The sequence below is a fragment of the Camellia sinensis genome, chromosome 15, assembly GCF_055761805.1.
Source record: "Camellia sinensis isolate YWXY chromosome 15, ASM5576180v1, whole genome shotgun sequence".
NCBI lineage: Eukaryota > Viridiplantae > Streptophyta > Magnoliopsida > Ericales > Theaceae > Camellia > Camellia sinensis.
Genome location: NC_138975.1, coordinates 63,392,492 through 63,408,698, shown reverse-complemented (window position 1 = coordinate 63,408,698; position 16,207 = coordinate 63,392,492). Strand labels below are relative to the sequence as shown.

Below are 16,207 nucleotides of genomic sequence, written 5' to 3'. Positions count from 1 at the left end.
TTTGGGAGTCATTGGCCCAATACTTGCTACATAGGTTAATTAGAAAGCTTAAGGAACTTAGACATTGCACAGTTAAGAAAAAAAATAAGGAGAATGACTTGTTTGGATTCGTAGCCTTTTCAACTCAAGTTATTAAGCCTATAGGGGTGTCTCTACACCTAGTGCCCTAAAACTATCTGGTTTGGGAGTCATTAGTCCAATACTTGCTACATGGGTTGATTAGAAAGCTTAGTGGATCAGGACATTGCACAGTCATCTTAAAACGAAAAAAAACAATTTTGAGAATCTTGGCTGCAACAGGTTAGTTTTTCTGTATATGTTGGGTGTTATTATGAGATACACTGGGCTATTATAGTGGACAGTTAACTAATATGGAGATTGCACTTTACACTAAGGGTATTGATGATTTGTCTACTAGCATGCGCAAATACAGGGGACTTTACTTTTGTATTAACTGAATTGTGGTTTTGACTCAATAGGTTCCTTCATGCTTGTCCACTGTGCCTTTAATGACTCATTATGTTTTAATATCACACTGTAATGGCACATAAGTTGATTGTTAGGTGGAGTAGTGTGGTTAATTGTTGGGCATACATGAATATGTAAATGTTTGTGGGTATCATTTCTGGAAATCCTCACGAGACTTTACTCGTCTAATTGGGGTAACTTTGTGGTTTAAAGGCTTATTGCATATGCTAAATGCAACCATTTTCCCACGAAAGAGGAACTAGCTAGATTTTGTTCGTTTTTGTTTTATTTTTATTACTTGTTTGAGGACTAGCAAGTAGTAAGTTGGGGGATGTGATTAAGGCTGAAATGTACACCATTGAGACCGTTAATTAGAATCTTTTAACTTCACTTGCTGGTCAAACTACATACTTTATGTGTGTTGAATGTCAATTGGGTTGTACATAGTCGGAGCATAAAATGGGCAAAAAGTCAAAATTTGGAGAGAGTTGACTTTTTCGCACATGCGTTGACTTTCCCGCACGTGCGTTATATTTTTCTGGGAAAATGTGTCCGACGTTTTAAACCTATTTGGAAGAGTTCAAAAGTATAAAAAGGCAAGAAAAAGGCTGAAATAGGGTTCTGAAGTTGTTTTGTCAAGAACAGGGGGCTAGGGTTTGAAAAGAGAAAGGAATTGAAGCTTTAAGCAAGTCTCCCATGCAGGCTTCTTCTCTATCGACCTCCTTTCACTCCTCCATGAGTGGCTAGTCTCATTTTCTAGGGTTTTGATGAAACCCTAGCCATGTAATTATTTTGTTTTCTTTTTTATTCTCAATTATGTAAAGGTTTGAACAATTATATGGTGTTTTAGAAATTTTTTATATATAATTTTTATTATCTCTTCAAGTATTCGGCTTTCTGTGATTGTTGAATGTCTTCCATACATGAGTTTTCTATTCTTTCACATTCAAGGTATGAGACGAATCACACTACGAGGGACGAGTCGTGTCACTACCTTAGTTTAGAGTGAACGGTTCGTACTGCTTGAGATGGTTCGTACTCGTACATTGAATGCGATGATTTTCTTGTTAAATGCTTTAAACTTGTAGTTGGAAAGCATTATTCCGTTTGAATCATAACATAATTGATTTCAAGTGGAAACCCTAATTACGTGACTAGTGGTGTGACTAGTGGTGGACTCTTTGCCCTAGTTTTTTCCTCAATTCAGTAAATCCACTGTCAGTTATAATTGATAATTTAATTATTTAGTTTAATTTATTCGTTACTAAATTAGGTTATGATCAATCATTCTTTTGATCAAAATTAATTTAGGAATTTATCAATTAAATTAGTTTAATTTCACAATTGTCCCTGTGGATTGATACTTGGACTTGCCATTATTCTAAAAGAATTTGATGTAGTTTAGTGTTTAAATTTGGTGGGTTCAACGACCCATCATTACCTCAAAATCCAGATTACGCAAGGATGACCTCAATGACTATTCTAGATTAACACACAAGTGATCCAAAATCTCCCCACACCCACGGTGCACAAAAACCAAGACCAAGCCTCTAAGTTAACCGTTAAGAAATAATTTCTTACTCGAAATTATAATTACTTGCACTCATCGTCAACTACCTTAGCATAAGAAATTAATGAAAGGAAATGAAGAACTAAAGTCAACCTCTTACTCCCAACCACAAGATCGTTACACCCCCAATCACTTAACAACCTAATCAAAATGAGAACTAAGATTTAACTCCTTTAATTAATCAAGTCATAATACTATGATTCTAACTACCAATTCAACCCAACATAAAAGACTTATCAAGGAAGGCTACCCCAACTAATTTTCACATTAATAGGTAGCTCCATAACCCGTTTAGCACCACTTACCGACTTATTTCTTAAAATCAAAACCTAACTTTTATAATCTTAAAAAAGTAATCCAAAAATAACTTGGTGCATCAAAATTTTAGCAGAAACAGACGCAAGTCACAACCCAATAACGTCACCAAAGTTTTCACACAAACATCACTAGAATTTTAATGAAGTGCTCCAACCAATCCCTAGGGCTTTATACAATTAAACTAATTAAAAGAAGAAAAAAAATTCAATTATTTCAAATAATGAACCACAAAGAGACTACTTTAAGAAGAAATTTCACAAAAGAAATATATGAGTTCATGTACAAGAAAACTTAATGAGTTAAACAACCCAAAAACTTCACTTGATGAATAAGAAAACCCAAAAATCAGAAGAAAGATAAACAAAGATCACAAAACCCATAAAGAAAAATTGAAGTTTTCGACTCACGAGCTCAAAGAATTGAAACCAAGAAGCAAAGACCTTTGAGAAACCTAAAATGATCGGTGAACCCAATCAACCACGGCTTCTGTGGATCATAATTAAGAAGAGCATATATATATATAGAGAGAGAGAGAGAGAGAATCATGTATGTGTTTACTGCAATTTGAAGAAATTAAACTAAAAACAAGCTTCTTGTATGTATACATACAAGTTCTTCTTTGCAGATCAAAAAAAAAAAAAAAACAATACATACAAGTTCAGGGTCTTTCTCTCTCTCGCTCTCTCTCTCTCTCTCTCCCTTTCTCTATTTCCCAATTTCTCACTCTTGCTCTAGAGAAAGGGGGGGGGGGGAGAGAGAGAGACCCCGAACTTGTATGTATTGTTTTTTTTTTTTTGATCGGTAAAGAAAAACTTTATTGATGAAAAAACAACCGAATTATATCAATAAAGAGGAGCTTAGAGCTAGAAGAAGCACCAACCTCCTAGTTGGTGAGAAACTAACAAACAAGGCAAAACAAAGATAAAAACAGCAAAGCAGTGACAATGGTGATTTGCAGTGGTGGTGGTCACAGTGGTGATGTGCGACGTATTGTGAGTGACCGCGGTGAGGTGAGATGAGGTGAGGTTTGATGGTGATTATGCGTGTGTGTGTGCGCGCGTGTGTGTGTGTGTAAGAGAGAGAGGGAGAGAGAGGATCCCCTGTTTGTATTCCGAAATTGCTAAGAATAACTTGGGCACCAATCTCAATTGTTTCCCACTTAAATTTTATATACCTTTGGCGACTAAATTCATTGTTTGTTGACAAAGGTTAATTTATAACGACTAATTTATTTAGTAGCCAAACACTTAACTAACCACGGCCAAAATTTTAGTTGCCAAAAGTAATAATTTGCCGACTAATTTTGTTTTCGTCAAAAAAGTTTAGTATATTACGACTAAATCTATTTGTCTCCAAAGTTGCATATTCGCGGACTAATTTTTTGGTCGCCAAAGAGTAACAATAAAATCATGGTTGTTATTTGACGACTAAATTTCTTTTGGTCGACAAAATTAGTATATCACGACTAAAACAAATCTTAGTAGCCTAAAAACTAGACTAACGCCGACTATTATTATTTTTAGTCGCTAATTATGGTACGTTTGGTGACTAATTTTTGTTTTAGTCGCCAATAGATAATATACCTCGATTGAAAATTTTTGTAGCTAAATCCTAAACCAACGCTGACCAATATAATTTTTAGTCGCTAAAAATTAGACTTTTGGGGACTAAATTTTTTTTTGTTGCCAAATTTGATCGTCAAAAGTGTAAATTGTTGTAGTCAAACGGGAATGTTCCATACAGTTTCGCCAACAAATTATTCTTTTATTTTTATATGATTTTACATTCAATATTAGCATTATTTGTTTGATCTCGAGGAGTATATTTCAAAAATATAAATTTTATAACAAATATATATATAATATGAAAATTATGACATTTTAAATTATAAAATACAAAAAAGAGAAAAATTTTCCATAACATCAAGTTTTTAAAAATGATTTGTAAACATAAATTGTGTACATATTATGTATGAAAGAAATAAATTATTAGAATGATACGATGGAATGGTGACATTTTGTTAATAAGAAGTCATCTAATAAAATGAATTTATCACATAATTTTATATAAATTTATTTATTTATGTACCGTTTACTCCATATTATGCGGTTAAAGTGTCGAAGAAATTCAAACAACACGTGTGGCACATCATAAAGGGGATTATGGCACAGCATAAAGAGAATTATGCACAACACACGTGGTATGAGAAGTCCGTTGGGCATGTCCAGAGTTGGTGGCGGATTTAAGAAATTAACGTAGAGGGGTATTTTATAATTTTATTTTTTTTGGATGATCAATAATAAAATAATAATAATTTTATGAGCTAAATTTAAGTATAAAAATTTAATTATTTATTATTAATGGTAATTAATCAAAATTCTACAATAATGTGAAATAACTTAGACACAATAGTAATGTAAGTATGCAATTTTAGCACAAAAAAAATTACAAATTAAAATTCTTAATTTTAGAAAATAGAAGCAAATCATTTATAGCACAAATCATTATAAAATTTTTATAATTTTTATTTGATAGAAAAATATTAGAGAGACAGTATTGATTCTAAAAATGTGTTTTGAATAGAAATTATTAGATAATTTCATAATATTATGTGGTATTGATGGCGTGGTACTTTGGATATAAGAAATCGCAAATCACACTAAGTAATTCACCTATTATCTTCTAATTACCTAACAATAATGAGTTACTATGTTCTATTCATAAAATTTGATACCATATTATTGATTTAGACCACCACATAAATAATATTCGACGCTCCAAGAGTACTAAATAAACTACATATTTGACACCATATTTGAGTTACTATCTTCTAAACACATTTCACATGGAAGTGATTTTGGTCTTTTTCTTCAGGTGATGAAGTCGCTTTATGTATGAAACTACTGCAAAATGTGTTTTTTGAGTGTTCTGTTAGGGTTATTCATGAGCTCACCCAAGACAAAGAGCACACAGATTGATAAATTTTGGAAGAAGAAAAAAACCTCCCCCAAAAGTTGTAACAAACATAACTGTTTTTGCACTGCACTTGTAGTGTACTCTATCGTCTCACACTTTAAAAGAAAACAAAATCCCAAGGTGGAGATCCAAATTTCTCGAAAGAAAATTGCTTATGCATAGAATTTGTGATTTTTTTTTTTTGGTGAGTATTCCAAAAAAATCCAACTATTTTTGTAATCCTAACTTTTCAAACTATTTATCAAACTAATTGACTTTTAAAAATCAGGTTCAAAATTCAATTTCATGATGAAATCGCATACTGAAAATGCGATCTCATATTGATATGAGTCACATCTACACACCAGCAAATTATGTCAATATAAAATTACATTTTCAAGATGAAGTTGCATTTTGAGCTTGTATATTTTAAAAAGTTGGTAAGCTTTATCATTATTTAAAATTTATTTTGAGACCATACACTGAGGTGTAAATTTTTTCTAGATTTAATAAATTATATAATTTTTTTTTTTTTATCAGTAAAGGAAAATTTTATTAATGAAAAAATAAAGTAAAAACACGATGTAGTGATGACAGCATCAGCATCCTTATTAGGTTGGCACCATCAGGCTTGAATGGACACAAGCAATCCCATGAACACTTGTAGTTAGCTAGCAAGGTGTCAACTAATGATGCAATTCTTTACTGGTGGTATAATTCAATTATACGAGAATTCTTCACTAAAATAAATAAATAAATAAAAATAAAAAATCACTTTATACAATGTTGTTTAAAATTGTCTGGCTGGACATAAAGTGAAAACAGCTCTTTCGGTTTTGAGCCCTTTCCATCACGGAAGGCAAATGAGGTATTCCATAATCCATAGTTTCTCTCTGTCTCGCTGGTCAATGGAATTGACATATTTGTTTCCGACATTGATTTATTTCTTTCCTTGATCACTATAAAACCTACACTTCTTGGTAATTAACATCCACAAAGCTTTATCTTCCCCACAAAAGCTGTGAACAAGCAGAGAGAAATTTGACAATTTGCAGTGGACGAACATGGCCGCACGCTTAGAGTTGACATTTGGAATACTCGGTAAGTTTGAAGCTTTCACCTTAGCTTTGAAATTTTGATACTTGTCTACATTATCTAAGTGGGTATAGTTTGAAGAAAGAGATCTTTCTGTTTGTCATCATGTGTCTTTAGTTTGGGTGATGCAGAAAATCTACTTGGGAGTATGCCAACTAGTAAGGATTTGGTTTTTTTAGGCATGGATTCATTTGCCATGCCTTTTTATTTTTGATTAACTACTTTGTATTAATTCCCTTTTTTTACAGCAATAAAACTTTTATTCTATGAAGCATAAGTACTTTTGAATATATGCCGAGTACATGAAATACGTACTTAAATTTTTTTTCTTAAATTTTATTGTACTGCAACCGTACGTAAGTCGAAATAGTATTTTCTTTTAATAAAGAATTAAAATTAATTTTATTAAACTTTTTTATTATTATTATACGTAATATAATTTTAAAATTAAGTTATAATTTATAAAGTTTTTTTTTTTTTTTTTACAGGTAAAAATAAAGATTTATTGATGTAAAATAAAAGTACAAAATGTACAAAAAGATTACATCACGAAGGCCCAAAAGGCTAAGACAAAAGCATCATAGTGTCATATCTAGTTGAAATATGAAACGAGAAGTCAAAAGCAAAGACAATGGTCAAGAGAGAATAAAATGATATTTTAATAATATAATATGGTATTTGTAAGTTCTTTAATAATATGATATTTAACTTTATTTTATATTTTTTACTTTTGGTATTAAATATGAATTCTAAGTTAGATCATAACAAACTAAATCATTTAACTAATTTTTTGTATCATTTTAAATTAAAAATAAATATTTTTTTAGAAACATATACCCAACTGTATCTGTATTTTTTTTAAAAATTTTATTATATTGACATACCTATATCGTACCGATACCAATGCCCATACACGTGCTTCACAGCTTTTATTTTACCCCTCCAAAAAAAATCATATATCATTCTAATACATACCATGTGTTTCTTCTAACAATCAATATAAAAATAATAAGTCTCACTAGTTTGAAAGCATAATTGTTCATCGTTGTTTGCCATTTTCGCTGGATTTGTGATAAAAATGAAACCCTAAACCAGCCTAAGTAGTAACACATGTTTAAACATCGTATTAGCATTATATAATTTTGAGTTTTGAAAGCATAATTGTTCATGGTTGTTTGCCATTTTCGCTGGGTTTGTGATAAAAATGAAACCCTAAACCAGCCTAAGTAGTAACACATGTTTAAACATCATATATTTACATCTTCACTGGATTTGTGATAAAAATGGAAACCCTAAGACAATCCAAGCAATAACAAATTCTTAAACAACTTTAGATCTAGATGAACAACACATTTTTCTACCAAAGTTATTGTTAATCCCATATCAAACAAAGTACTGGTTTTGCAATTGGTACAGTACCTACCGGTACGGTACCATTGTGTTTTTGGGTACGATTTCAGATTTATTGCAAAAATATAATATATGTATTAAAAATATTATATAATAGCACATACTTTGACCATCCAAAATTGTACCATTTTGTTTTCTTAGGAAAATAACATATATCATATAATATATTTAACAATATATATTTAATAAAACAATAAATTCAGAAATTCACTTTTGCTTCCATACCATTCAATTCTGTTGGAATTACATTTTCCGATCAGTATTGTTCGGTATTTACGGAATTGTCTGTACTAATTAGGAAGTTGACTAGAACGATATCGGTCTATTTGTATTTAGTTTTCTTTCTAGTATAGTGCGTACCGGTCTGTAAGGTACGAGAATGACAACTATGATTTCTACCAATACTCAGAAATGAATTATGAGATCTGTTGTTTGTTCGTTGTTGCTATGCATATAAAACGATAAAAACAAATGCTATATTTTGATTTTACCTCGAAAAGTAAGTGTATGGTATAAATTTAAAGATAATGAGATGTGGGTCACACCTATAATAAATTTGGTCCATTAATTCACTTTTCTAGATAATTTTTTAAAAAACTTTCTGAGTTTAGAGTATTATTGTATAAGGAGTTCAACTGCTTTTTCAAATCAAATGAAGCGAAATATAAACATTCAAGAGAAGAGTAGATTAGAAGAATAATTGAAGTGGCTAAGCTGTCATGCTTATGTTTCTGCAGAGGGGTTCTTTCCCTCTTGTTGTTGACATACACAATTCTAGGCTGAATTTGTTATACTTATGTTCTGCAGAGGAATTCAGATATGATAAGCTTTGGATGGTAAAACACCAAACTGCTTCTTCCTCAATGCTTTGTTTGGTTGTGTGGGTCATATCTCCACAGAAGCCGCATGAGCTGATGAAAATTTGGGCTGATGATAGTGTTTGATGTTGCTATTGGGTGTTCATCTCAGTTGATTAATGGGATCTGTCAATAAGTGTAAATTTGGATATTTGGGCTGGAATCTGATAAAGTGCATAGGGCAGCAGGAGGCTGATGTTGCAATTCTTGTTTGCGGCTGGTGGTGGCTGTGTGTTTGGCTATGCTAATAAAAATATATGTTCTGCTCTGTGTGTTTGGCTGAGTGTTTGGCTGTGTGTTTGGCTATGCTAGATGAATGATATGTTCTGCTCTGTCTGGGTTGGGATGGGTGGCTGAATGGCCAATAAAGGCTGCTTGAAGGTCTGGGTTGGGGTGGGTGGCTGAATGGCTAATAAAGGCTGCTTGAAGGTCTGCGTTGGTATGTGAGTTGATTACGGCAGAAACTTTGGTCTCCAACCTCCTATTTTTATTTTCGCTTTCTATTGGCTTCTCGCCAATCTTGGGTTAAGTGCTTGCATTTGATTGTGCTTCCTTTATGGTGCCAACCTAGTTGGGATTGTGAAGGTTAGCTATGATGCTTGTGCACTTCCCTGATTTATTGTTGTATCTTTGCTTGTAATTTGCTTCTTTCATCTATAAATCTTTTCTTTTGCTGATCAAAAAAAAAGAATAATTGAAGTGTAACCTCTCTTTTTTTATTTTCTGTTTTAACGAGCTAAAAAAGGAAAAAATTACATATATTTACTGAGTTAACTGAGTTTAAAAATGTCTATGATGTGTCATATATATATATTGAAATTAAAAAATGTCGGTGGTTTGTAATTGTAAGATTATCCTTGTCATATTATTCTTGTTTTAAATTATGTATGAACATATATACTCATAACAAAAATGATAATATTTGTGAAATAATGAGAATAATAAAATGGACCTACCCAGTAATAGTGGGGCCGTAAAGCAAAACCTCAAAAATATTAAATATTAATATTAAAATACTAGTATTTATAAATCAGACTTTTTATTAAATATTAATTAAATTAATATTTACCATATTCACATTATGAAATTTATTATTGAATTTCATTTTACGTTACATATGTATTCTTGCTGCCGATACTAGTGGGGGCGTTTAGACAATGAGAATTTTTATTTCGTTCGTAGTTTATATTAAAAAAATAAAAATAAATTCATACTCGAGATTTGTCAACAAATGTGTTATGCATTATTTATTATTGAGGGACTATGAATGAACAATGTGAAGTATGATGTTATTTTGCCAACTGTTGGATAATTTTTTTTTTGGATAATTACAAAAAAAAAAAAAAAAAATTCCAAAGTTTGGGTTCTAATAAAATAAATTTTGAGTTTTTAATTTTATCAATTTAAATTCTAATATTTTGATTTGCTTTTAAATTAAATCATTCATCTATTTTCATTAAATAAAATCGACCAAAAAGAGTATTTTAATTGTTAAACTCAATTTGGACATACATAAAATGTCTAAAATATCTTTTTTATTGAGTTAATGACTAAATACTCATTTTTCCATCAATTTTATTTAACAAAAATAGGCAAATTGTTTAGATTAACAACAAATCAAAAGTTTAGAATTTAAATTGGTAAAATTAAAAACTCATAATTTATTTTGTTACAAAGCACAAAATTGTATATGTATATTTTGTAATTTTCCCAATTTTCTTAAATTTATTTGTAAGTTTTAATAGATAAAAAGTTCTTCTATTGGTGATGAGCCTTAAGATAAGGAGAATTTATAATTTTACTGAGAATAAAAGTGAATAAAAATTGGGGTCTTGGAAAAATTATAGATCTTTACTATTTTTATTATCGACAATTACCCAAAAAAAAAAAAATTGAGATTTTAACAAAATAAACCCTGAATTTTTTATTTTATCAATTTAACTTCTAATCTTTTGATTCTTCTTCAATTTAAATCATTCGCCTAGTTTTGTTATGTAAAACTGATAGAAAAATAGTGTTTTAGTTATTAAACTTAATATAAATATACATAAAATATCAAAAATATAATTTTTCATTAAATTTAATAATTAAAATATAGATTTTTCTATCGATTTTACTTAACAAAAATAGGCAAATGGTTCAGATTGAAAACAAATCAAAAGTTTTGGATTTAAATTGACAAAATTAAAAATTCAGGATTTATTTTGTTACAATAGTCAAACCTTGATTTATTTTTATTTTTATTTTTATTTTTTTGGGGGGTAATTTTTCCTTTTCTTAATAAAATTTTTTAAAACTAAACAATTCTAGGTATGTGAGTTAGTCCAAAATTTATTTATTTTTGTAATATCCCTTTGGCTTTTGAAATTATCATCAATTTTTTGTTGGGCCTTTTTACAAAATTGATTAGTGTGTGTGTGTGTGTCATGTGATTTTTTGCTTATTGTAAGAACTATCTCTATTATATATATATATATATATATATAGACAAAAATACAAAATAAAAAGTGGGAACCTGGAAAATAATTTTAGAAATTGTGAAAATTAAAAGTGGTTTATATACTTAGATTTGTGCAAGTGACAAATATCTACGTTAATTTGAAATTATTTTTCCAATTATTCACTCTTTTAATATTCTGCTCTTTGGTTATTAGGTAGGCTAAAACATGTACTAAGGTCTCGTTTGGGAACAAGCTAATTTAGTAATTTTTTGGCTATTTGGCTAAAATATAAGTTAAAAAAACTAGTATGTTTGGGATGACTTTTTGGATTTTTACGAAAAAATGTGTAAAAAGTAGAGAGAAAATAGAATCTTTGACTTTTTGGTATGAATTGTTGGCTTTTTGATTTTTTAAATTATTTTTTGACTTTTTGGCTAAACGGGTCACTTCCCAAATGAGGCCTAAATAGCAGCCTTTATGTAAACTTCTAGAAAATTAGGGTCTTTTATTAAAACCTAGAGAGAATTGGGGTTGTCACTTGATTTGAACAAGTGTTACACCTGACAATAATAAGTGTTTTCATTATAAATACAAGAACTATAAGATGTGATATCATAGTATATGAAAATTATATATATATATATATATAAATTATATTTATATATGATTACTGATAATTTGAGTAAAAATAATGGAAGGAAAGCTCAATGCTATGGCCAAATCTAATTTTTTTTTTTCTTTCTTTTCCTATTGATTTGCAGGCAACATTGTATCCTTCTTGGTTTATTTTTCACCTATGTAAGTATTTAATTTGTTGTTAATTGTTCAACAAGCATACAACTTCAATAAAATATATTCTCTCTCTAAAAACCTCTCTTTTCCTTCCCTAAAAACCTCCTTCTCCGGCCTCTTTTTTGGGCCGGTTGGCCGCCGCCTTTGGCTATGGCGGTCGGCTGGCCTAGCTCGTGTTTTCCTTTGTCTTGTTAGTTTTCTTTTCAATACACTTGAGTCCCCCGTTTCTACCCACCTAGGAGTGTTTCGTTGTTGCGGGAGAGTTTTTGGTGTATCCAGGTTTTGTCATCAGTTTGTACTCATGTGTTTCCACCTTGCCGTAGTAGCTGGTTCAGCAGGGGCGTCCTGGTATTTCACTCGCGTGCTCTTTGGCGAGTAGGAGTTTGAGGGGTGTGCTTTTTGGGCGGTAACGAGGGGATCGTAGGCGGTCCAGTTCTGTCCGGTTGTCACTCGAGCGCTCTTCCTTGAGTGAGAGTTTGAGGGGTGAAGTTCTACCATTTGTATGGAAGTGTCCCAGTGGGTGGTCGGTGTTCGGTGGGTGTGCGGATCCGCGGCGTGAGTTGGAAGACCTGTTGGTTATGGAGTTTCGCAGAGGGTATTGGGTGTGAGTTAGAAGGAGACCTGATGTAGCAGAGGAGGTGTAGTCTTCCCGGTGGTGGCATTGGTGTTTTATCGGCCGGAGTGGGCGTTGGGAGTGGGAGGCGTGGGGTATTTTTAAACCTCAGCCGTTAGGATTTGTTTTAGGGAGAGGAGTAGTAGCATCTTGGTGTGGGCTTTGGGAGTTTGGCAGAGGGTATTGGGTGTGAAGACCTGATGAAGCAGTGGAGTTGATGTAGCAGAGGCATGGGGAGGTGAGGTTTTCATGCGGCAGTAGAGTGATGCAGCAGTGGAGCTGAAGTTTTCTTCCCGGTGGTGGCACTGGTGTTTTCTCGGCCGGAGTGGGTATTGGGAGTTGGGAGGCGTGGGGTGGTGTAGTAGCTGAGACGTGGGGAGTTGTAGCAGTTGATGCAGCAGAGGCGTGAGGCATGGGGAGTTGTAGCAGCTAAGCCGTGGGTCTTGGCAGATTAGACGTGGGTTGCTGATTGGACGTTCGTTGGAGGGCTTCGGGCTGCTTGGGTGTTTTAGTTTAGTTCTTGTTATTTAGTTTGTTTTAGCAGCTGTGTTGTGGGTCTTGTTTTGTTTCTTTAGTTTGTTTTGGGTGTTTGTGTGGGTTTTTGTGGGGATTCATGTATTTAAATTTCTTAGTTAAGTTCTTCTTAACTTATAATTTAAAAAATCGAGAGGCTTAGGGGTTGGTTGTATGGATGCGAGTAGCAGTAGTAGGGGTATTTTTATACTTTCGAATCTCTCTCGATGCATCTCATCTTCCTGTACTTTTAATTTCATGCTATTTAATGAAATTTTTCTTTGCTGATCAAAAAAAAAAAAAAAAAAAAAAAAAAAAAAAAAAGCATACAACTTCAATTTGTTTAAGCCAAGTTTAATCATTGATATACCCTTTTTAATATTTATTATAGCCCAACGTTTTACAAAATTTACAAGAAAAAATCAAGCGAAGGCTTCCAGTCACTTCCCTACGTTGTTGGCTTGTTCAGTGCGGCCTTATGGATGTATTATGCACTTCTCAACTCAAATGAAACCCTTTTGATCACGATTAATAGCTTTGGATGCCTCATAGAATCTTTTTATATAGGTGTTCATCTATTTTATGCACCTAAGAAGGTATGAAACTAAGAAAATTAAGTCAATTTTTCCTACACATTCAAATTTTGTTTATAAGTCTCTAACTACTTATTAATTTGCTATATGTAGGTCAAGGCTGTTTCACTACTTCTGTTGGGAACTGGCTGGTTCGGCCTAATCTTTATCCTAACTAATTTTCTCACAAGAGGTCAAGCTCGTCTCCACATTGTTGGCTGGTTTTGTTTAGTCTTTTCTGTTTGTGTATTCGCTGCACCTCTCAACATAATGGTATTTACACCTCACTCTCATCCATGATCAATATTATATACTCTTTTCTTAATTTTTACATTATCGTATTCATAATTCTTTCTATTATTGCTGTTCAGAAGCAAGTTATACGAACAAAAAGTGTGGAATTCATGCCATTTTATCTATCCCTATCCCTTACATTCAGTGCAATCATGTGGTTTTTCTATGGAATTCTAAGAAAAGATTTGAATATTTCTGTAAGTATATATTAAAAATAAACTCAATCATCTTCTTGTTTTAATTACCTTCTCCTAAGCTACTAAAAATTATTTATTTTTCTGTTAACAGATTCCCAATGTCATAGGGTTCATTTTAGGTGTCCTCCAAATGATACTTTATGCAATATACAAGAACGGAAAGAAAGTCGAGGAACAAGGGCTTCATGTTGTAGAGGAACGACAAACAGAAGTGGTGGAAGAAGCGGTTGAGCAATGTATTGATGTTTCTGCAAAAGTTTAAGGTGACAATATTGAAGAGGTTTATCATCCAAATGAAATCATGGAAATCCCTATGTCATAGCTGCCTGGTGGCATTTAGTTTTCTTGTTGGTTTAAGTCTTGAGTAGTTCGTGTGTCAAATAGTTGGTTGATAAATGTTAAAGTTTGTGCTGTTTGTCTGTGTTTGATGAATGTTTGTTTTGGTCTGTGCTGTTGTTGTGGTGTTGGGTTGTCTCTCACCAACTCTTGGGGGTGCTAGCAAATGATAGGATGAGTTAGATGGTGCCAACTTCGTTGAGATAATTTAGCTTATTGTGATACTTTTGCACCTTGCTTTCTTTATAGATGTAATTTGCGTTGCACTTTTGTACTTGTTTATTCCATTAATAAAGTTTTTTTTTGTCAATCAAAAAAAAAAAAAAAAAAAAAAAGAAGAAAAAAGTGGAGTGTCAAACATTTGGTTGATGGATAATATAGTTCGGTTGTTAACACATAGTGTTAATATATGAAGTGTGTAACATTTGGTTGGTGGATATTATAATTCAGCTATTAATATATAGAGTGTTCTATTACGTATCTTTTTTTCTATGTTAAAAGATCAAAAATGCTATTTGTTCCATCAAAAAAGTTTTTTTTTTTGTCAATAAAAAAAAAATAAAAAAAAAGAAGAAAAAAGTGGAATGTCAAACATTTGGTTGATGGATAATATATTTCAGTTGTTAACACATAGTGTTAATATATGAAGTGTGTAACATTTGGTTGATGGATATTATAATTCAGCTATTAATATATAGAGTGTTCTATTACGTATTTTTTTTTCTATGGTAAAATATCAAAAATGCTATTTGTTCTTGTGAATTTTGATCCAAAGGCTTACATATAACATAATTCTGCTATGTTGTAGCCAAATCGAAGTAGGAATGGCAACGGAGTGCGGCGGGGCAGGGTGAGGCGGGGCGGGGCACTGTGAATTTTACTCTCTTTGTCTCCAATCGCAGATTTTTTTTTTTTCCATCTCCATCCCCAATCCTCGAGGGAGACAATTTTTATGAGACCACACTCGTCTTGCACATCCTCACCCGCCCTGCACTATCAAAGCCTAGACCGTTTGTTCGTGCCGAAGTCTTACTGAGGAGAGGTACTCTGAGAGTTTTTCCATTCGCGCCTTGTGGTGCATCCAGGAGGCACAAAAATGTATCACGATCTTAGTCACCAGTTACTAGAGTATTTTCCTACTATTGTACCAAGAATAAGTTAATTTATATATATGCAAAAAAATAAAGAGAAAACTAATATATATAAATTATTGAAAAAATTACAAAAAAAAAAAAAAAAAAAAAAACTCATGGTTTGAGTTTTGTAACAAAATAAATCTTGAGTTTTTAATTCTATTGATTCAAACCCTAAATTTTTTATTTGTTCTCAATCTAAATCATTTGCTTATTTCCGTTAAGTAAACATAATGAAAAAATAGATATTTTAATCATTAAACTCAATGAAAATAGTATTTTAGACATTTTATGTATATCTACATTAAGTTTAATGACAAAAATATTATTTGTTTCATCTGTTTTATTTAGGAAAAATAGGCAAATGGTTTAGATTGAAAACAAATCAAAAAATTAGGATTTAAATTGATAAAATTTAAAAATCAAAATTTATTTTGTTACAAGGCTAAAACCTTGAGGTTTTTTTTTTTTTTTTTTTTTTTTTTTTTGGGTGTAATTGTCCCTAAATTAATTCAATAAATATATCATCAATTTGAAGTAGCTTGGTTGGTTGAAGTTCATTTCCATTTTACCACAAGGTCTAGGGTTCAAATCTTCATGCTTTTGTTTTACACCTCATAGACGGTTAAACCCAATCCAGCCC

At 31.8% G+C, this 16,207-nt stretch overlaps 1 protein-coding gene across 1 annotated transcript; it reads left to right on the top strand.

Annotated features, from left to right (window-relative positions):
• The first annotated feature begins 6,375 nt into the window (after positions 1-6,375).
• On the top strand, positions 6,376-14,476 carry LOC145813019 (bidirectional sugar transporter SWEET15-like). The gene is made up of 6 exons (XM_082908276.1): positions 6,376-6,412; positions 11,876-11,912; positions 13,424-13,628; positions 13,719-13,877; positions 13,976-14,095; positions 14,187-14,476. The coding sequence occupies exons 1-6, from the start codon at positions 6,376-6,378 to the stop codon at positions 14,355-14,357; spliced, it is 729 nt and encodes a 242-aa protein (XP_082764402.1). The 3' UTR covers positions 14,358-14,476.
• Positions 14,477-16,207: the final 1,731 nt, after the last annotated feature.